This window comes from Lemur catta, chromosome 21 (assembly GCF_020740605.2).
Source record: "Lemur catta isolate mLemCat1 chromosome 21, mLemCat1.pri, whole genome shotgun sequence".
NCBI classification, from domain to species: domain Eukaryota; kingdom Metazoa; phylum Chordata; class Mammalia; order Primates; family Lemuridae; genus Lemur; species Lemur catta.
The window spans coordinates 30220995-30242525 of record NC_059148.1 but is presented as its reverse complement, the minus strand read 5'-3'; the positions used below and the strand labels follow the sequence as shown (position 1 = coordinate 30242525).

Sequence of the window (21531 nt, the reverse complement as noted above, 5' to 3'; positions counted from 1 at the left end):
AGTAAATAAAAAGGGGGGGCTGATCTAGTGCGGGAGGTTTAGCAAAGAGACATTTGACCCGATACGAGAAAATGATTAGCATCAACAATAGAGAGCCGAGAAGGCCCAATCCTGGCGTTCGGTTACCGTGTCATTACCAAACATGTCACCCAGCTCCCTGCGCCCCAACCTTCCAGGGCGCACCAGCCCCCGGCGCGCCCGGCTTCCGGGGCGGGACCGGAAGCGCCCCGCGCGGGGAGCTGAGCGGCTCCGCGCCCGCCCATTGGGGAGCGCCCGCGGCGGGCGGGTCTCGCGAGAAGGGCGGCGGCGGCGGGGGCTGCTGGGAGAGCGGCGCGGGCGAGCGGGCGGCGCGCATGGAGGGCGCGGGCGAGCGGGCGCCGCTGCTGGGCGCGCGGCGGGCGGCGGCGGCGGCGGCGTTCGCGGGCCGGCGCGCGGCGTGCGGGGCCGTGCTGCTGGCGGAGCTGCTGGAGCGCGCGGCCTTCTACGGCGTCACGTCCAACCTGGTGCTGTTCCTGAACGGCCCGCCGTTCGGCTGGGAGGGCGCGCAGGCCAGCCAGGCGCTGCTGCTCTTCATGGGCCTCACCTACCTGGGCTCGCCGTTCGGCGGCTGGCTGGCCGACGCGCGGCTCGGCCGGGCGCGCGCCATCCTGCTCAGCCTGGCGCTCTACCTGCTGGGCATGCTGGCCTTCCCGCTGCTGGCCGCGCCCGCCCCGCGCGCCGCGCTCTGCGGGGCCCTGCGCCCGGCGCGCGTGCTCAACTGCTCGGCGCCCCTCCCCGACGGCAGCGCCGCCTGCCCGGACGCCGCCGCCCGCCGCTGCGCGCCCGCCACCTTCGCGGGGCTGGTGCTCGTGGGCCTGGGCGTGGCCACCGTCAAGGCCAACATCACGCCCTTCGGCGCCGACCAGGTGAGCCGCGCGCGCCTGCCCTGGACCCCTGCCCCGGCTCGGGACGGGAGCGGGAGGGAGCCCCCCGGCCCGGGGAGCCTCTTCCTCGTGCGGGGAGCAAGCCCGCGGGCGGGTGTGACAGGTGCAGGGAAGCGATGGCGAGCGACCGCCTGTCTGTGGAGGTGCCCTGCGAGTGGAGGCGTGAAGGATAGAAGAGGTAGCAGGTGTTGGAGGAGCTTTCCGGATGGGGACTCTGCCAGTGTAAAGGCCCCGGGGCCAGGAAGCTAAGGGATGAGAGGGCCCCTATGGCTGTGGGTTTACGAAAAAGCGGGAAAGCACTCCATTCCGTCTTTGTTGTGTTAAAGGAGTTTTGGGATGGGGGCGGTAGGAAAGGTCTGGTGAAAATGAGTTTGAATTGAGTTAGCATCAGGCTGCTCCTCTGTCACTCCAGACCGCCAAGATCTTAGGGAGGGGACTGGAAATGATCACCAAGTGTTACATGCAGACTAGGCAGCCTTAAGAGCAGTGGCAAACTGGAATCATTGCGGAAAATGTTAAAAAAAAAAGTGAGAATCAAAGTGGTCTGATGAGGCCGGGCCACGTGAGGTCTGTTTTGAATACAGTAGGAAGCCTTCATGGTGTTTGAGAGAGGAGTGGTGACATTGTGTTTCCCTCAGTCTGACAACCGTGGCGGGAATCTCAAGTCAGGCCTACTTGCTTTTTGAGGGTCCACAAGCTAAGAGTGGTGCTTTCCTTTTGAAATGCTTGGAAACAAATAGAATATTTTGTGATAAGTGAAAACTTTGTGAAATTCACATTTCAGTCTCCATAGATCTTTATTGGCACACGGCCCCACCCATTCCTGCTACATAGCTGCTTTCTCCAGCGGCAAGAGTTAGTTGTGACAGAGACCAAATGTCTCATAAAACTCAAAATGTTAATACTGGCCCCTTCCCAGAAGAACGTGTGGATGTCTGTCGTCGAGGATGGGGTGTATGGGAAGGAACTCCAGGCAGTAGTCTTACCACTGGCTGTGTGGGAGAGGCTTGGGAGGCCGTGGGCGTCGGGGAGTGGAGGGAGGTAGGTAAGTCGTGGAAGTAGAGTGGGTGGGTCGTGCTGGTGGATCATCTCAGCCCGCTTGTGTTGCTATAATGGGACACCTGAGGCTGGTGATTCATGAAGACTAAAGGTCTTTTTGGCTCAGAGTTCCGTAGGCTGTGTGAGAGGCATGGTACCAGTGTGGGCTTCCGGTGAGGGCCTGGGGCTGCTTCCACCCCTGGGGGAGTGAAGGGACCCAGCTGTGCAGAGGTCAGGAGGCCAGAGAGGAAGTGAGAGAGAGGGTGGGAAGGTGGCAGACTCCTAACAACCATGTCCTGTGGGGACTAAGACAGGAGAACTCTCTCATTACCTTGAGGAGGGCACCACGCCATTCCTGAGGGATCCGCCCCATGGCCCAGACACCTCACCTTAGGCCCTATCTCCAACGCTGGGGATCAGTTTTGAAGATGAGATTTGGAGGGGGTCACACAAACCAAGCTGTGGCATGGCTTCTATGCGAGCCATAGGGAAGGTGACTGCTAGGCGTTTGCACTAAATAACAGTGCCTGTCTCTACCTGATGTTTGCTGAGTGCTTACTAAGCACCAGGTGCTGTGCTAAGTACAGGACTTTATTAGGCCACATGACACTTCTGCTATTACAGTGTCCATTTTACAGATGAGGGAACTGAGGCTTGAGAGGTTAAATTATTTGCTAAAAATTACACAGCTGGTCAACATTTCTGCAAGAAAAGTGGTCTGATCTCTTCAAATGTAACAGTGTCATGGAAAAGGAGGGCCATTCTGGACGAACGGGTCCTGGAGAGACATGGCAGCCAGAGGCAGTGTGTGCTCTGTGATTGGATCCCAGTCTTTTCGATACTTGGGATAATCTGTAGACCACATGTTAGCTAACAACCTGTTGATCTTGCTTTTCTTAGGTGTATGATGTTATTGTGTTCACGTAGACAAATGTCCTTAGTTTTAGGAGATTCATAATGAAACACGGGGGTGAAATATGTTGCTGCGACTAATTTGCAAATAGTTTAGCCTAAAGTACTTTGTGTATACAGAAAAAAGCCGTGCTAAGAGTCTAAGTATAGGGTATAGAAGTGTACATTTCACGATTCCTTCCACTTTCCTATAAATTTGAAATTTTTTCAAATGAAAGTTAGGGGAATAGCCATCAACTGATGAATGGATAAATGAAATGTACTATATCCACACAATGGATATCATTTAGCCATAAAAATAGGCTAAGTACGGATGAACCCTGCAACCCGATGCTGCCAGGAGGAAGCCACACACAGAGGTCTCCCTCGCGTGACTCCGCTGTGTGGAACATCAGAAGGGAGGAGTTTGTGGGCGCTGGAAGTACTAATAGACCAGTGGTTGCCAGGGCCCGGAGAGGGGGCCAGGGAGTGGCTGTTAAAGGGAACAGGGTTCCCTGACAGTGTGGTGACAATGTTGTGGGCATGGATAGGTGTGGCGGTTGTACAACGCTGAGTATCCTGGACACTGTTGGGTTGTTCACTTCTGCAGGGTGACTTTGATGTGTGTGAGTTACATGTCAATGAGAGAACATTAGGAGGAGAAATTAGCACCCTTTATGCCAGGCTGCTTGCTCTGTGCCAGGTGTTGGATGGTCTTTGAGGGGGTTTCAAAGCCCTGCTCCCCAGGGTGCTGTCTGTTCCGTGGGGGCCTGGCTTGGGACCTGAGGTCTGTAGGAGTGTGGCTTGCTCTGCTGCTCCCCAGCACGGGTCGGCTTGTCCCGCTCTGGCCCTTCTCGCTTGGAGCAAATCTGTTTGAGTTTTTACGGTACTTTTTATGCCTCTCTATCATGCCCCTCTTTACCTTGACGTAGGGGCTCCGGGAGACTCCGCTTGCAGGAATGAGTGGGGTCAGGCTGTGTGGCTGTGAGGAGGCGCCTTTGGCAGGCTTTGAAAGACATGTGAGCTACAGTCCAGGACAACATACTTTGATATAAATGGTGTCAGTCTCACATTTTCCCCCAGTGCTGAACCCTTTTCAAAGGTTACAATCATTCTTGGTGGATGGATGATTTGAAATAATGACCTTAAAGAAGAAAAACTTGGTTTGCAGATAAAGAGAACAAATGATGTATTTTTTCTAGAGGAAAAAAATGGCACTCTTGTGCATTTTGAGGAATTTTTCCGTGTCAGCCAACTGTTTGACTCACTCTGCACAATTCTGTTCTTTTGGTTTTACTTTGAATTGATTTTGATGGTACCTTCTGACCAGTCCACGGGAAGGACTTGTGTACCCCTGGTGGGCACGTGGCCACTGTACCATTCCAGTGTCATGTGACTGATGGGAAGCCAAGGCTGTGCTCGTAGCCAGGGTGGGGAGCATGTGATGTGTCCATAATAGCAGCCAGCTTCCCTTTTGTTTCAGAAATGGCTGGTGTGTGGTTACTTAGGGCTTAGTGATAGTCTTTGGCTTAGAGAGTAATTTTGATGGATTACCCTTGGAAGTGGAAATAAATTGACCACCGGGTTTACTCAGGATATGAGGATGAATGGAATTCTAGGGTTAGGATTTCACTAGAGTGATGGCATGCTAATTTTTGCACGCTTCATGTGAGGAGGATGTGTGTCTGAGAACAGGGGAGGGTGTGTGCAGGGCCCCTGTGGGTAATGGAAGGGCCCGAGCTAATTGCAACTAGTATGTAAATTATGTCTCCATTAAGTTTAGTATTGTGTCTGCTGGCCTCTTCCTTCTGAGGTTGTCAAAACAATTACTTCTTTTGCTTGTTTGATATTACATTTGTACTTATGTTTTCTCTGTAACCATTTCTCTGCTCAACATTTTTTTTCTTTCCGGTCTGTGTCCAGTATAGCATGAATATCGATGCCCACTGTTTAGTAAAATTTAAATGCACTGTGTCACAGTGAAGCACTGTGTTTCTGTCTTAGATGTGTAAGAAATTCTCAGTCCAAACTGTTTATTCAGTAGCGTTGCCTGCATTTGGCCTAGGACTCTGTTCATTGCCGATGTGAATAGGAGAACGGTTTAAATGATTGAGAATGTGTGGATTTTTTTTTTTTTTAACTCAGACTTTCAGTTTGAGATGGTGGTTTCTATATAATTAATTTCAACCATATTACTTGCCAACACGGTAGCTGTGCTTAATCTTTTGGACTTAAATTTTTTGTCTTTTGAGGAGCACACAATTTTGACTGTATATTTCACACTTGTACTTCAACCTTAAAGAGTAGAGCTTAAATTACCGTATCAAGTAATATGACTGCTAGAAAGATGCTTATTGCATATAAGTGCAATAAGTTTGGTTTAGCCCCATTTAAAACTTGTTATTCAGTAGAGGACACTCCTCTGCGGATCAAAAACCAGAGCTGCTCCTGGAACAGGAAGTAACCTGTAACTTAAGGACAAGACAGTAGAAGCTTTGAAGACAGCAAGGCTAGACAGTCATTGTGTGAGATCCACCATGAGCCTTTGGCTAGTAAGTTTGTTTTAAAGTTTTATGAAATGAAACCCATTAGCAATGTCTCTGGCTAGTACAGGGCTCATTCTTGCAGTGTCTGTTGGGATGTGGCAATGCGGGTGGGAGAGGAGGCTCACAGCGCGCCTGCCGCCAGCCAATCCAGCGGTCACCAGCCTCACGGTCACCACTGATGTCGTCTTGGGCAGGGCAGACGCCAGGACGTTGCATGAGGTCCCTTAGTGCTCTCGTCTGAGTCCAGGAAGTCTGTGATTTTTGAGCCTTTAAGGGATCCCTGCCCTTACCCAGATTTCTCGTAATGTAGAAATATTAATAGTCTGTGAGTTTTGTCTTTAGTCTATGCTTTCTTCTTTGTTTTATCAAGGTCTCTGATTCTCAGGAGACCAGATACAATAGGTGTGGTGCCCTGGCCTCTTTGGACAAACAGGAACTGCAGGGCCTCTCTGTGGGGCCTGCGTGTTTGCTGGGTGCCCCATGGCGCTGGCGTTGGGCTCAGCGAGGCGTGGGGCTGTGTGACGGTGCTTCTGAAACGCGCCTGTGCGTAGAAGTTTAAGATGCAGGTTCCTGGGCCTCAGCCCTGAGACCGTGACTCAAGAGACGTGGGTCTTGGGAATCTCTGTTTTGAGGAGTGTGCCGGGTGACTCCAAGCAGGTGGCCCACAGACTCTGCAGACTCCCCCAGGATTTGTTGGGATTTAGCATGTAATTAAAAGAAACCTACCCAGCATCTGCAGTAATTAAAAGTGTAGGATATGTTTTTGTCGGGAGACCTTGAAGGTCTCTGTAAACACCGTTTTGATTCTGCTACGCTTCTTAAAGGTTGTGATGACAACAGTAATTTTAATCGCTTCGTTATATGTTTTTTTCATCCTTGAAGATTTTCACACGTTTTCAAGTGTTTTTCCTCCCTGTTATTTTAGGTTAAAGATCGAGGTCCAGAAGCCACCAGGAGATTCTTTAATTGGTTTTACTGGAGCATTAATTTGGGAGCGATCCTTTCGCTAGGAGGCATTGCCTACATTCAGCAGAATGTGAGCTTTGTCATTGGGTACGTGATCCCCACTGTCTGCGTCGGCCTTGCTTTCGTGGTCTTCCTCGGCGGCCAGAGCGTTTTCATCACCAAGCCCCCCGATGGCAGCGCCTTCTCGGACATGTTCAGGATACTGACGTACTCCTGCTGCTCCCAGAGGCCGAGGGGAGAGCGCCCGAGTAGCGGGTAAGTACTGGATTCTCGTCACTCACTCGGTTTGAGATGACTTAGCAACCAATTTCATTAAAATACTAGCTTGTGTTTGTTGTGTGCTTATTGTGTGCGGGGTGCTGGGCTGAGTGGTTTGCATGTCTTGTCTCCTTTACCCTTGGATTCGCTCGAGGAGGTGGCGGCTGTCGTGTTATTATTGTTCTGTCTTAAACACAGGCCGGGGACTGATTCCGGAGCTCATGTTTTAACCCCCACCTTGAACTTCCTCTCACTGAAATAGAAGCTCCTGGCTTTTCAGTGGCAGATTACAAAGGTAGACATTTGCACAGGGCATAGAGGGGACAGAACACGTTTCTTTTTATTTTAAAAAGCTCTGAAATACATTTGAATGAAAAAGCAGGCAATTGCTTATGTTGTCGGCACCTGTCTGTACCCTTCAGAAAGCGAGCTGCATCTGGAGTGGAGGTCAGCGGTCCAGGTCAGCGTGGGCTCTGTTATCCAGCGGTCACTTCGTCACTCTTGGACAGATGCAGTGGCAGAATGCTGAGATGCACTCAGGGTGACCACATCATCTTTGATTTCTTGGGACTTACCTTGCTGAAACTCCCACGAGCTGGGGTTTTAAAACAGGAAGTCCTGTGTCCTCAGAACCTGTCCACATCCCTGGCAAACTGTGACTGGTGCTTGGTCCTGTTAGATGTAGGTTAGTAAAGAAAAGTCCAGATCTTAGCCCAAGAAGAGATCTCGGGAATTTTTGTGTTGTTTATTGAGGTATAATTTACATGAAGTAAAATTTACCTCTTTTAGTTGTTCGGTCCGGTGAATTACGGCAAATGTATTCAAATCCTGTAAGCAGCAGTCCAGTCAAGGTGTAGAGTATTTGCATCACCCCAGAGGAGTCTCTGGGACCTTTTGTAGTCAGTCCCCCCATGGACTGTTTTGATCCACATAGGAGTTTCTGACAGTCGCTGGGTGGGAGGTTGATTGCTCAGCCCTCACAGCTTCCTGCCTGGGGTCCTGTCCCTGTGGTACTGCTGCCGGCTGCTGTCCCGCAGGTGCCTGGCACATCTGCACACTGTGACTTATTTATATACTTGGAGCAGCAACAAGCTAATGTCTAATGTTCCTTCCACGTGGTAGATTTGAAGCTACACCAAAATAGCTCTTACGGGCTGCTTTTTTGCTCCAGGCTGAGTGTCTGATTTCTTCAGCTGTCCCTGTGTGGCGTTCTGGCCGATCTGACCACCCCAGGTGACCTGCCGGAGATGCTGGTGGGTCATCGTGGCATTTCAGCTGTGTAATCAAAACTACAAGTCGTGGGGCCATACTGAAGAATTTTTTAAAATTAAAGTAGCAGCAGACACCAGTCTTTGCCAGGACCTTATTTTGATTAGACAAGAGCAGTGTTTCAGATCCTAGATGTTTATTCTACAGATTGAAAACCCATTAGTGAAATATGGCCTTTGCAACCCTAGTGTTTCCGTGTGTCTGTCTGGGTGGTACCCGATGGACATTTCCGTAAGAGAGCAGCGCTGGTGTGTCGACTTTTTGGGGGTTTGGTGCACAAACAGCAGCATGAAGAGGGTTTGGAGCTACTTTCACTTAGGAAACTTATTTCTCGTTAGGTTTGTTTTTGGAAGTTGTCTTGGGGAAAAAGAAGGACTAGTTTGCGGAAAGGTTGATAAGCTAAAGAGTTCTCCAACTCTGCTTTCCATATGAACTGGCTCTGTCACCATGGGCAGGTTAGTGACTCACCAAGCCCACCTTTCCGTGCTGTGTGGTGGAGATGGCCCTGGGGGGTTGTTGTGAGGCCTGAGTAAGGTGACGTGGCAAAGGCCCCCCGGCAGCGTGCCGGCGCAAGGGCAGGGCCCGGCAGCGGACGCTGCTCTGGTGAGGATGCCTGCGGGAAGCCTGAGGAAGTCCAGTCCCAGCCTTTGGTCTAGGTTGATGTATTTTTTGAAGATAATTTAATGCCGATTTTATATTATTTATTTATTTATTTTTAATCTTTTATTCTTCCTTTAAAATTTTTTGCTAGTTGATTTGGCAGATGAGTTGTCACACACTCCTTAGTGGGTCCCAGCTTCCACGGCCTGTGTCCTGCTGTAATGCTGGTTTTAAATGAGAAATGAAGACATATTTCTTCAGTCCCTCAGACCGGAGTGGAAATGGTTCAGCAGCTTTTGTGAGACACGGCCCCGTGTGAGCTGAGAACCCCTGAGGCCCAGCGGCCTTTCCTCCTGCAGCATGGACGTGCGCGTAAGCGCAGCCTTCAGGAACTTTGTTAGGGCCACAGGTGTCCCGAAATTGGAGCACAGAGACTTTTGGGGGCAGGAACAGTGGACTCTTGTCTGCGTTCTGATGGCATTTGTGACGGTGGCTTTGTGTGGGACCTGTGTATGTTGCAAGATAGTACACTAACAGTGTGTATGAACCCGGTGAAGTTTTAGGTGCATATTGACTTAGCAGTTTTTAAAATATTGTAATGATATAAAGCAATAGTTGTATAACCGGTGACGTGTGAGTGATTCTTTGTGTGAAAATGGATTTAGCTGGCATTTAACTGTTTTCATAGAAAACTTATTTAATATGATGTAGTAAACCACTGGTAATATCTGTGTTAGGTACATAAAGCCTTTACATTTCCTTTTTGGAAAAAAAATAACTTGAAGAAATAATGAATGTTCTCAAATAAAAGTATGCACAATACCTTTGAAATTTAGCATTTCACTTTTGAGCATTTTTTCCCTGATTGTTTTTCCCACTAGACTCAGTGCCGTAAGGACAGGAACCTTGTCCTTTGAAATGTATTCCTGTGTCCCCAGCACCCAGCTCGAACAGTGCTGGGCTTGTAGCCAGTGCCTAATAAATATTTGTTGAATTGAATTTAGTTTTCTTCTCCAGAATTTGGCTAAAATATTCAATATTAAATTACAGTTTTCAGCTTTTTTATTTTTCTCCATTCTGAAAGTCTAGCTTTAAAGTGCCAGCTTTATAATATAAAAATGACTTAAAATAGTGGCACCTTATTCAATGGGATGTGAATTTGTAACCTAGAAAGCGGGCATCTACCATTTCTGAGTTCCAGCTTTGGAAGCGATCTTAATGGCAGCTGATTATCTGCTGGTATTTCTGGCTGTAGAGAATACTGTGCCTTTTCTTTTTTTCTTTTTCTTTTTTTTTTCTGTTTCACCCCTCAGATCCTTGTGTGTGTTGCCCCATTACAGTGGTTTGGGGCTGGGAGAGATCTTAGAGCTACCTAGTGGGACCTGTGCATTTCATAAATAATGGAGCAGGCCCAGAGTGAGCTGGTGACACTTGCTGGCACAAGAGCCGGGAACCCCAGGTTCCTGTTCCTGGTGTTACGGGCACATGTGAGAGTGGGGAGCAGAGGGGCCATGGGTCAGGCTCAGGCTCAAAGCCAAGACCGCCTGGTCCAAGTCCCAGTCCCAACCCGAGCTTCCTTGCCTGGGGCACACATTTCACTCTGTGTGTGCCCAGCGTCCACTGCTGTGCAGTAAGGCCACGTGGGCCATGGGCAGCACGTCGGTCGTGGGGAGCAGGTGGGCGTGGTGCACAAGCCGTCCTCATCTTCCTCGTCACCACCCCGCATCTCGTCCCCTCAGCGCTTCCTCACGAGAGACGGTAGTTTCCCTGCTGGAGCAGAACCCTCCCCCAGGGTCATACCCAGGACTTAAATTTATTTTTTATTTTTTTCTTCTTGGACTTCTTTATTATCAGACAAACCAACAACTCAATTTAAAACAAACCAGCATGGTTTTATTTAACACATTGGTATTGGCTATCAGGTCTTGATATTTGATAAATTAGCTAATTAAAATCAGACAAATCCCTCGCATTTTTTGTTTTGTTTTCAAATATGACCGCAGTGGCGTGGCTGCCTGGGTGGCCCCCAGCCTCAGGTGGAGCCTCGGGCTCTACTGGGCAGGGCTCTACTGGGCAGCGCAGGTCTCTTACTAGGGCTGGGTCAGCCCGTCAGCGCCGTCGCGCTGTGTCTTCCAGCCCTGTTAAAAGTGCAGCAGCCCAGTCGCACTTTGCCTCGGCAGACCCTCCGCCAGCTCTTCCAGCACGTACTGTGCTGTTTGGAACCAGTCTGGGCAGCTGCGTGGTGTGTGCAGTTAGTAAGTGACGGGGTGAGTTGAAGCAGACTCAGCGTGGTGAGCCCGTCTCCTACCCCCAAACTTAATTTGTGACCAAGTAACTGATTGCTGGGGGTGGAAGAAAACTAATTCCTTCATTTTATTTCCCAAAGTGAAGGCATTGGAGTCTTCCAGCAATCTTCTAAACAAAGTCTGTTTGATTCATGTAAAATGTCTCGTGGAGGGCCATTCACAGAAGATAAAGTGGAAGATGTGAAAGCTCTGGTCAAGATTGTCCCTGTTTTCTTGGCTTTGATACCTTACTGGACAGTGTATTTCCAAGTGAGTGGTGACAACCAGGTTTACTTTCCTTTATCTTCCTATGAAGCCTTGCCCTAGCACTCGCTCTGCCATTACGCAGGACTCTGGTTTTTATCCCTGAGTCTCTCTAGGATCTTGGAAATTTTTTAGTTATGGACTCATTTTGGCCGCTTTAAATATTTTGAAAACCTTTCCAAAAAAGAAGCTAAGAATAGGTATGCTTCTGGCTTTTCAGGCCCCTCCTGTTAATTTAATTTCCCATTTGGATAACTGGCAGTTCTTTTTCCAAATTGATCTCCAGAGGACGTTTATGATGACCAAGTAATTGACTTGTTCGTTTTCAAACTTGAACCATCATCTGTTTCTGGGAGTCATTGCTGTGTCTCATCAGAGTCTGCTTTAGGGGAGGGACAATATGCTTGAAGTGTTCAAAAAGCACATTTGGTTCACGTATAATAATCCTGCTTTTTATACCCAGATGCAGACAACGTATGTTTTACAGAGTCTTCACTTGAAGATTCCAGAAATTTCAAGCATTACAACCACCCCTCATACGGTAAGAACAATTGAGATGATCTGAAATTGTCACTTGGGGCTTATGTAAGAAATGGATTCCTTCCACCAACTGTAGAAATTTTATAAATGTTAGCAGTTAGCACGAACTAAAAACAGTTACTGAAATTGAATTTTGACTTACTTTAGAGAATTTTTTTCATCAGTCATATCATTTACTAGATTAAGTTGATTAGTATTTTCATCTGATTTTTTTTTTTTTTTTCCCTTCAAAACACAGAAAAGCAAATGCGAATCCATTTAGGAATAAGTCTTTCCCCAGGTCCGGTGTCTTGGAACTGAGGTCTTGTTCCTAGCGGTCGTTCTTTGTGGGAGGAGCTGTGGTTCACACGCGTGTCTCCCGGGTGGACGTGTTGCCAGGGAGCGGCCACGCGTGTTGCGGAACCAACCGTCCCCCTGTCTCGCCCCAGCTCCCAGCGGCCTGGCTGACCATGTTCGACGCCGTGCTCATCCTCCTGCTCATCCCTCTCAAGGACAAGCTCATCGATCCCATCTTGAGGAGGAACGGCCTGCTGCCCTCGTCCTTGAAGAGGATCGCGGTGGGCATGTTCTTCGTGATGTGCTCGGCCTTCGCCGCCGGTGAGAGCCCTGCCCGGTGCCCCGCGGGCCCGGCCTGTGGTGACCGCGACCGTGCCTCGTGTTGCTCAGGGAGTGTAGGCGCTTTAGAAAGTGCTTTAAACCACCGAGTGTTCTTTTCTAATTTTTTATCACATAAGTTTAAAACTTTTTTCCTAAGGATGTGCGATTTTTATTCTAAAACTAAAACCACTAGAGTGCTCCGGAAAGTGACTTTCGGACTGAATTAAAGGAGGCTTGTTCTCTACCTGTTGATGTAAAATTAGGCTATTCATTGCTGAATAGATGAGTTTTTATAAATTTAAGATGTTATATAATCCTCAAGATGAGAATTCTACCTTTTAATTATTTATTTATTTTATTTTGAGACAGGGTCTTGCTCTGTTGCCCCAGGTAGAGGGCGGGGGCGTCAGCGTCTTTATTTACACTCTTAAATCCCTCGAAGTATAGTCATTACATCCTTTTAAAGCTTTGGATCTGTGTGGCAGATGGCGCAGGGCGGGTCTGCTCCGTCACCGCAGGCCGTGGCTGCCTGGGCCCTGTCACCCACGGCCGTGGTCAGGCAAGAGAGCACTCTGGGCTTCCGCGCATGGACGGGCACCCTGAAATGGAGGCAGGTTCAGTGGGGAGAAGGGTCGTAGCTTTCGTTAGAAGAGAGTTAGGAAGCACTGATCCACAGCAAGTTTTTAAAAGTTGTTATTACACGATCGATCCACGGTCATTAAAAACGCAGATATAAGGAGAGGCCTGAATTTGTCTGTATCGGACCATCTAAAGATGACCAAACTATTTTTATATCCTCCTGGAACGTTTTCTTTGCATAGCCAAATTACTGTGTTTAAAACAGAAGTGGAGCAAACGACTCACAGTTTATAACCTATTTTTGTATGTTACATACTATATATGTTTTTCCACGTGAATAATTACACATTTAAATTATGCTTTTTAACAACTATATCATATTCAATTTTTGAATGTTATTTTTAAAAACCAGTCTCTTATTAAATGTGATGATTGATTCCAGTTTATTTATTCTTTTTTTTTTTTGGAGACAAGGTCTTGCTCTGTTGCCCAGGCTGGAGTACAGAGATGTAGTCACAGCTCCCTGCAACCTCCAACTCCTGGGCTCAAGCAATCCTCCTGCCTCAGCCTCCCAAGTAGCTAGGACTGCAGGTGCACACCACCATGCCCAGCTAACTTAAAAATGTTTTTTTTTAGAAATGGAGTCTTGCTATGTTGCCCAGGGTGATCTCGAAATCCTGACCTCAAGTAATCCTCCTGCCTCAGCCTTCCCGAGTGAGCCACCGTGCCCAGCCAGAAACTAACATTATCATTAGCTGTTGTAATGATAATGATAATAAATCAGTGGATCACCTAAATCTGTCATTATGATCAGAAAAACATTACATAATTTATTACCTCCTCTTAAGTAGAATGTCAGGACTGTTTAGCGTTCCCCTCCTCCACTTTGTAAAAGAAATAAAAGGAACTGTGGGTGAGCCATCCAGATATCTGAGGATGAAATTACTGCCGTGTGACCTCCAGCCAATGCACCAGGTGCTGGCAGCAGGGACTCCTCAGTCCGGGGCTCTGCCTGGTGTAACTGGGCACAATCTTTCCAGCATTTTTTAGAGACATCAATGAGCATTTTGTAGCAAGCGTCTATTAACAGTTTTTAGCTTAATTGTTATGTTAATAAAGAAGGGCTACACTGACCTATTTATGAATTCTAGGAATTCTGGAAAGTAAACGGCTGGATCTTGTTAAAGAGAAAACCATTAACCAGACGATCGGCCACGTCGTTTACCACGCTGCCGACCTGCCCATATGGTGGCAGGTTCCACAGTACGTGCTGATTGGGATTAGCGAAATATTCGCCAGTATTGCAGGTGAGGTTTCTTCAGGTCAGAGGTGTCTGAGTAGTCATTTTTAAAAAAAAAAAAAAAAAGGTCATTAAATATGAAATGTCCAATTTCAAATCAAAAGTGTGGTTTAATGTATCTCAAACAAAAAACAGTACAACTAATGAAAGCATGCACCTAAACTATTGACACAGTTTTGCCACCTTAGTGGTAGCTTGTTTACACCAGCAGCGAAGAAACCTGGAGAGTAAGTGGCGATGAAATCATGAAAGGCGTTTTCCACGGCTTTGTTGGACCTGCTGAAGGTGTTTTAAAACATACTACCTTTGAACTAGAATCCTAGTGTAGATTCCTGTTTTAGAGTATGTGCTTTGTCTTCAAATTCCCATTACTTGAGAATATAGAAAAATTTTTTTTCTTTAATCTCTTTTCCCATGAGGAACGAAAATCTTCTGAGAGCTAACAAATCACATTTTACGTTTAAGTTTGAGAGCAAGGAGTTAACTTCCTGCTTCAATGGATGTTTTTAGGGATTGTCACAGTGGGCAGGAGGACAGGCGGCTTGTAGCCATCGGTCACGACCTTGAGTGGGAACCGTCTTCACAGCAGGGCAGGGGTTGGTCCCCGAGTGACTCTGTGCTTGTCCTGCTGTGCCAGGGAGGAGCGTGGACACAGAAACGAGCCTGCCCCTTCTGTCCCTAGGTCTGGAGTTCGCGTACTCGGCCGCCCCCAAGTCCATGCAGAGCGCCATCATGGGCCTGTTCTTCTTCTTCTCCGGCGTCGGCTCGTTCGTGGGCTCGGGCCTGTTGGCGCTGGTGTCGGTCAGAGCCATCGGGTGGATGAGCAACCACTCGGACTTCGGTAAGAGCCACTCCTGTCTTCTTTCTAAGGCATCCGGCGGTGGCGAGGCGCGGAGCTCACGGCTGCCGTGGGTGTCTGGGACCCTGGGCGAGCGAGGGGGTTTTCACGCAGGCGGGCCTGTCCGAGAGCTGCGTGTCCCCGCCCCTTGCCCTGCGGGGGACCCTGGCGTGGTTGTATTCGCTTAGATCATTCACGGCGTCTCTTGGAAGCCCAGTGCCCGCCACACCCTGCCAGCTGTGCCCTCGCTCTCCCGGGAGCGTCCCCAGGGCCGGCCGCCTTCTCGCCCAGGACTAGCGCTGCTGTCGTGGGGCAGACGGACCCGCATCGCAGTCTCCCTTTGCTGCGCTTGGTTTTGTGTTTCCTTTCCCTTTTAATTTTTTGATATTAAAAAGACAGGGATAGATAACAAGTCACTTTTTACAATCAACATATCGCTCGTGATTAGTCTCAAGCGGATTTTACGGTTACTACCAGCCGGTGGCCACAAAGATCAGCGTTTTCCTTCTCCAGACTGGGGATGGCTTTTAAATGGACCCAGAGGTGAAGGCTTCTTTTTTCTTTTCTCTCTCTCTGTTTTTTAAGCTTTATCTATGGAAACAACCTTACTGCTTTTTCTCATGTAGTCGTGCAGCACTGGCTCTGGTCTGGTCAAACCTCACCACTTTCAGGTCATAAATCCCCTTGAAAATCTGAGGAAAGTTTAGGGACTTTTCTCCAGAAATTGCAAAATTCCCAAGGTCCTTCCACAACTGAGTTGAAATTCCTGTCCTCACGGCTGAGTTTAGGCCTGTGGAGTCCCAGTGTAAGTCCCAGGACCCCAAGCCACCACTGTCCCCAGACACCGGTCACCAGTGCTCCCGGCTGGGAGGGCGTCTCCCTGGCAGGCTTAGCAGTGGCTCTGAAGGGGGCAGGCGGCTCCGTGGCTGCCTGTCATTCTCGGCCCCTTCTGGGGACAGAGAGCTGTGGCATAAGGTGTGGTGACGCGGGGCAGGCTGAGGACTCTCCTGGTCCCAGGTGCCACCGGACCTGTTTCAGTCCATGGGACAGACCCCTTCAAAGACACGCATGTTATAAAGACCAAATTCTATAGGTCTTAAGTTGGAGGCCCTGTTTCTTTGTTTTTGTTTGAGCTTTAAATGTATCATAAGGGATTGACTGGTTTTTGTCATTCTTGCTGTTCTCCAGTTATTTAATCCCCTCATCACTAATTTAACATCTGAAAGTTTGCTACGGTCCCTCCTTTCTGGCAGGCTGGCTGCGAGCTCCCGCTGGGGGGGGGGGGGGTCTGTGTGCCGCTGTCCTCGAGATGGGGGCCCCTGGGGGTTCTTGAGCAGTCCCTGGACTGTGCCCTGTGGTCACAGTCACACACGGCAGCCCCTTGTCACAGGCTGAGCAGAGGTGCAGGCAGTTCTGTGGAGCAGACCCAGCGTCCTGGGAGAGACGACAGCTGTGATGTGGGAAATGCACAAATAAGCGCCTCACGCAGGGACACGTGGCTGTCACAGGTGGCTGGTCTGGGGAGGGAATTCCCCACACTCTCCAGAATGTGGGTGGTGGCAGGAGTGGAGTAGCAGCTCTCAGGCCAGGTTCCCGGGCTCCCTCGGTTGGCCTTTGCTCTGGGCTCTCTGGGGACACCTGCCTCCTGCCTCGGCACCTGGCTGACACAGGAAGTGGCTTTTGTACAGTCACAGGGCTGTGGTTTGAAGGGAGATGCGCCCGGATTGTTCCATTATTTCCTTTACCCATCCTCCCAGCAGGCCTTGCCTTTGCTATTACTAATGTTGTTTAAGTTGGGAGCAACGTGCACACCGTACAGAGCTCTCGTCTCGCGCGCACAGCCGGTGCGTCTGGCCAGGGCAGGGTGGAGACGGTTTGGAGCCGCCTCTGTCCTCCTGAGCTGTCCCGTGTTCTCCTGGGGCGTCGTCTTCTGCTCAGCGCTTCTGCCGGGGAGCCCTCCCGCACCTGCTCTCTGTGACTGCGTGGTGCTCCCTGGCGGGGCGTGTTGCCAGCTCATCCGTCCTGCTGCTGGCCGCGTCCCTGCGGTTTCTGGCGCGGGGCTGTCGTGCGTGGTGCTGCCGTGGACATTCCCACACGCAGCCGGTGGGCGGTCTCTAGTCCCGCGGGGCCAGGGCCTGCCTGAGTGAACTTGACCCCGTCGTCCTGTGTCACTGACCTCCTGTCTGTGAAGGGGCCAGGACAGCAGGGGTGGTGGCTTCCTGCATGGTGGCGTATTTTGGGACGCCCGCGAGGCGAGGCGAGGCCTGCTGTCAGCCCACTGGCCCTGCCACTCCCTCACCTCCGCAGTGTGCAGCCACATGGCCCGCTTGGAGCTTGGAAGTTTTCTGTGGCTCTTTATTCTGGGCAGATTCCTATTTCAAAATCGGCACATAAAGTGATACCATTGATATTCTGATGACAACCTTGTCACAGCAGCATCAAGTTGCTAATCCTGGAATAGCAGTGACAGCAAACACCAGGCTCCAAGACGGTGGGGTCTGTGTCTCCACCAAATGCCAGCCGAGCCTCGCCAGCAGTAAGGGCCAGATCGGTATTTGAAGCACGTGCAGGAGAACGACGCTTTAGTCGGGTATAAGCTGCAGGTATTGGCGGGTCTCTTCCCAGATCCATAGACAGAGAGATTATTGTCGTCTATAGCATATATGAACGAACTTTAAAAATATGTGGAAACTTACTACACAAACATGTGTATCTGTTTATTATGTTTGTTTGATAAATGCATTGTTAAACATTTTGATAGTAATTGTATGTTCAGATAGAAAAAGGAAGGAAGTTTCAGAATAACCCAACTTTAAAAAGATCTTCTGAGGAAAGGAAGTCTTGGTTTTTTTAAATAAAAAAATCAGTGCTTCTGAAGCGTGTCAGCAACCATAGCAGCTTTGATTCCAAAGTACTCGCTTCCCCTGGTGACGCCGCAACTAGAAGCATCTGTCAGCCTCGTCTGGGGACAGGCTGGGGATGCTTTTCAGCTGGTGGCAGGTGGCTACACGGTGTGACATCTGCGGGCCTGCAGGGACAGCGGCATCTCGGCCACGTGGCGGGGTCGGGCTTGGTGGGGACACTCGGCTGGCTCTGAGTGTGTCCCGGGCGGGTCCAGACAGACGAGTGTCCCGCCGTGTCCCGCACACGTCCCTACCCTGTCTCCACACGAGTGGGGAGTGGTGACCGTGGCAGGTGCTGTCCGAGCCCGGTGTGCTGGTGGGGGACAGTCGGTGCACAGACTGGTAGTCCCGTCCTCGGTGTGAAGCGGGGCTGCTAGCCGCGGCGCGGGACGGAGCCTCCTCGTGCCCAGGTGCTGCCTGAGCGCTTGCCTCTGCCCTTACCTGGGGGACGCCAGCCGCAGGGTGGTGGCTTCCGTTTTACAGCGGGGAACTGCCAGACCGAGGGGCCGCGTGGGTGTGAGGTTGGAGCGTCGGGAGCCCACCCGGGCCCTGCGGGGGACGCTGCCACCCCGGGGTGGCTTCTGTGGTGGCGCTGAGACACAATGTGCAGTTTGAGTCACAGAGATTTGGTTCTTGTCTTCTTTTTTAATGACTGCAGGTAAAAGTCACCCTGACCTCAGTAGACCCACACTAAATAGTAAAATCTTTTAAACTGTCTCTAGAGATGCGCTCACCGCCTGCCCCGCCTGTTTCTGCAGGAAACATCAACGGCTGCCGCCTGAACTATTACTTCTTCCTCCTGGCTGCCGTCCAGGGAGCCACGCTCCTGCTCTTCCTGATCGTCTCTGTGAAGTACGACCGCGACCGCCAGCGAGCCAGAGCCGGCGGGATGCCCGTCGCCGCCAGGGCCTGAGCCGGGCGGCCCAGGGGACTGTGCCAGTGGCCGCGGCGCTAGACGGGGTCGGGTCGCCCGGGTCTGCCTGTCGGGACGTGCAGGCCGCCCGGGTGGCCTCCCCTCCCCGCCACAGCGAGGCAGGTGTCTCGGCGCTCACCCGGCACGCGGCCGGTTGAGTGTGTTGCTTCTCGTCATCCGGGGTCCTCTGAGGGTCGCAGCCGTGTCCCTCCTCTGCTGGCACCGCGGTGGAGATTGCAGAGTCGTGGAGACCACACGGCGGCCTCCCAGCTGCGTGGACAATGTCACTTCCTCCCCGCAGCCCTGATCTAGTTTTACAGAAAGTTAATAACATCTATTTACATTGAAGAAAGGGAGGATTTTTTTTTTTTAAGAGATGGACGTGGGCAGATGCCGCGAGGGCTTTATGTCAGGGTCGCGTGTCCTTCCTGAGCCGCACGCCTTGCCGCTGCCGGGGTCTTTGGTGTGGCTGGCACGAGTGTGTTCCATCTGCTGCTTCAGAAAATACCTGTTTTTTAAACCATTGACATGGCTTTTTTGTTTTTTTGTTTTTGTTTTTTTTTTTTTTTGAGAAAGAACAGGCATAAGAGTTTCTTAAGACCATGGGTCGTATCTCAGCCTGCAGAACAACTCAGAGGGCGTTTTAGAGCTTGCCTAGCCAGTGCTTATGTGTGGCTTTACTTTGGGTGCCATGGAGACTGATAGCACATCATGGCCGGATGTCAGAAAGCATTCTCTCAGACAGAACTAGTGTAATTAAAAATAATCGAAAGTGTTAAATGTGAACTTGAGTGTTTGACTGGTCACCAGCCTTTGTGGTGTTATTTTACATGTATCTAGGGGTTCTTTGTTTGTTAAAGTATTCTGTATTTGTTGCTGTATTTTTGGCATAACTTTATTATAAAAAGCATCTCAGATTTGAGACCCACGACCTGGTTCTTTGTGTGGTTTACTCGGCGTCTGCGTGTGGATGTCAGAGAGTCACAGACTGTGGCTCTGAAGGGACGCAGTGTCCCGGGCTGGGCATTGACGAGGGTCATGGTGAACCCGCTCTGACAGCTCAGACTCCCCAGGCGTCTGACGACCCCTGAGCCTGCTCTGCATTCGAACACGGTTCATCATTGGGAGAAGACAGACAAACTCTCACATTGTTTGTTTCATAAGATAAAGTATAGGAAAATTGCAAAAAACATGCAAGATCTCAACCAGTGGGGTTAGGAGAGGGTGCAGACAGATGGCTGTCATCGTCCCTGGGTCTCAGAGGGGCTGGAGGTGTGGGTTTGGGTTAAAAAAATAAAAAGCGTTAAAAAGCACTGCTTCAGGAAGGATGTCATTCTCCAGAGATGGAAGTCACAGCCTCAGGGTCTGTCACATGTTAAGCATCATTAACTCGTGGTGTCAGAAGTTAGATTTTCTTTATGAGGAATTTGCCATGAAAGGAGAAAAAGGAGCCCACGCTCCCGCGCCTTCCTGTGTGTCCTGCTGTTGACTCTGGGGACAGTGTGGAGGGTGAGTCCCCGGCCAGATCCCCCACGGCCACCTCCTGCCCGTCCCATCACCCCAGCCAGATGCACCCTCCAGGTGACCAGGGGACACTCTCCAGAAAGTCAGCGAAGGATTGACAAAGTCAGGTGACAACCTGTGACACTGTGATGTGACAAGAAATACATATGTGGTCTCTGCCAATAGGCTGCCCCTGCACAGAGCTTGCAGATGGGTGGAGAGTCCTGTCCTCACATCTGGCCTTTGACCCCTTGACCCCAGTTCCTGACACACAGCTCCTAAGACCTTGTGATCTGGGTGATGGGAGCATCTTTTACTGAGGCCACTCTGGGACTCCTGGACGGCCTCAGGGCTGGTTGCCAGGGGAACCAACCTTGTGATGGGTGGAACTTCCTGCCCTTCCCCTCCCCTCCCCCCTCCCCGGCCAGTGGAGCAGGGGCGGGGCTGGTGGCCGCGGTGTGGTCAGCGGTGCCTGCGTGGCAGAGCCTCGCGAAAACCCAGAGGACGGTGGTAGAGCTGCCTGGTGCCCGGTGGGGCTGTCCCGGGCAGGGCCGGAGGCTCCATGCCCCCCCACGTGCCTGGCCGGCCCCTGTGTGCGTCTCCGTCCTTTATGTAAATGGGCAAATAGGGGTAAAACATTTCCCTGAGTCTGTGAGCCAGGCCGGCCAGTTGAACCCCATGGGAACCTGGAACTGCGGCGGCCGGTCAGCAGTGCGGGTGCCAGCCTCCTGCTCTGACTGGCATCCGCAGCAGGGCCATCAGTGGGACTGAGCCCCCAGCCCGTGGGAGCAGACACCGTCTCCAGTTAGGTGACATCAGGACTGTGTTGCAGGAGACTTGCGGGGGGTGTGGGGAGACGTCCCTACCCCTGGCGTCGGGTGCTCTGAGAGTAGAGAGGAGAAATCTTTTTTTCCAGACGACTTTTTACATTTTCCACTGAATTTAGATCGTGGCTGATCCTGTTCACCCCATGGCACTGAACAGTAATTGAATAAATAAATACAAAAAACAAAATATGCTCTTTTGGAAGATTTTTTAAAACGTGTCTGCCCCGAAGACTTCGATGTGCGTCTTGAACCCGTTTTTATTGGTGTCCAGGAGCAACCGTCGGGCCCCCTGTGGGGACGCTCGCCCTGACTTTCTGTTCTCAGGGTGGGCAGCACAGAGCTGCGTGTTGCTCCGCGGCGTGGCGGGCAGATGTGAAGAGGAAGCTCTCGGTACGACTAAGCGTCACCAGGGACCTGGCAAGCTCCTGCCCGGTGACGTCAGAGTGAGGCCACCACCCCGTGTCTTGCTCTGAACTTGGCAAAAGGCTCCT

The 21531-nt window shown here is 50.6% G+C and overlaps 1 protein-coding gene across 1 annotated transcript; it reads left to right on the top strand.

Moving 5' to 3' along the window:
* The first annotated feature begins 71 nt into the window (after positions 1–71).
* Positions 72–19639, top strand: SLC15A4 (solute carrier family 15 member 4). Its single transcript, XM_045534727.1, has 8 exons — positions 72–905; positions 6324–6619; positions 10878–11046; positions 11504–11581; positions 12009–12177; positions 13908–14063; positions 14739–14897; positions 18556–19639. Exons 1-8 carry the CDS (start codon positions 72–74, stop codon positions 18708–18710), a joined length of 2016 nt encoding a protein of 671 aa, XP_045390683.1. The 3' UTR covers positions 18711–19639.
* Positions 19640–21531: the final 1892 nt, after the last annotated feature.

Coding starts and splice junctions, on each gene's coding strand:
- SLC15A4 (XM_045534727.1), top strand. CDS start 72: ATGATTAGCATCAACAATAGAGAGCCGAGAAGGCCCAATCCTGGCGTT. Junction 906..6,323: donor CGCCCTTCGGCGCCGACCAG/GTGAGCCGCGCG, acceptor CTGTTATTTTAG/GTTAAAGATCGAGGTCCAGA. Junction 11,047..11,503: donor ACTGGACAGTGTATTTCCAA/GTGAGTGGTGAC, acceptor TTTTATACCCAG/ATGCAGACAACGTATGTTTT.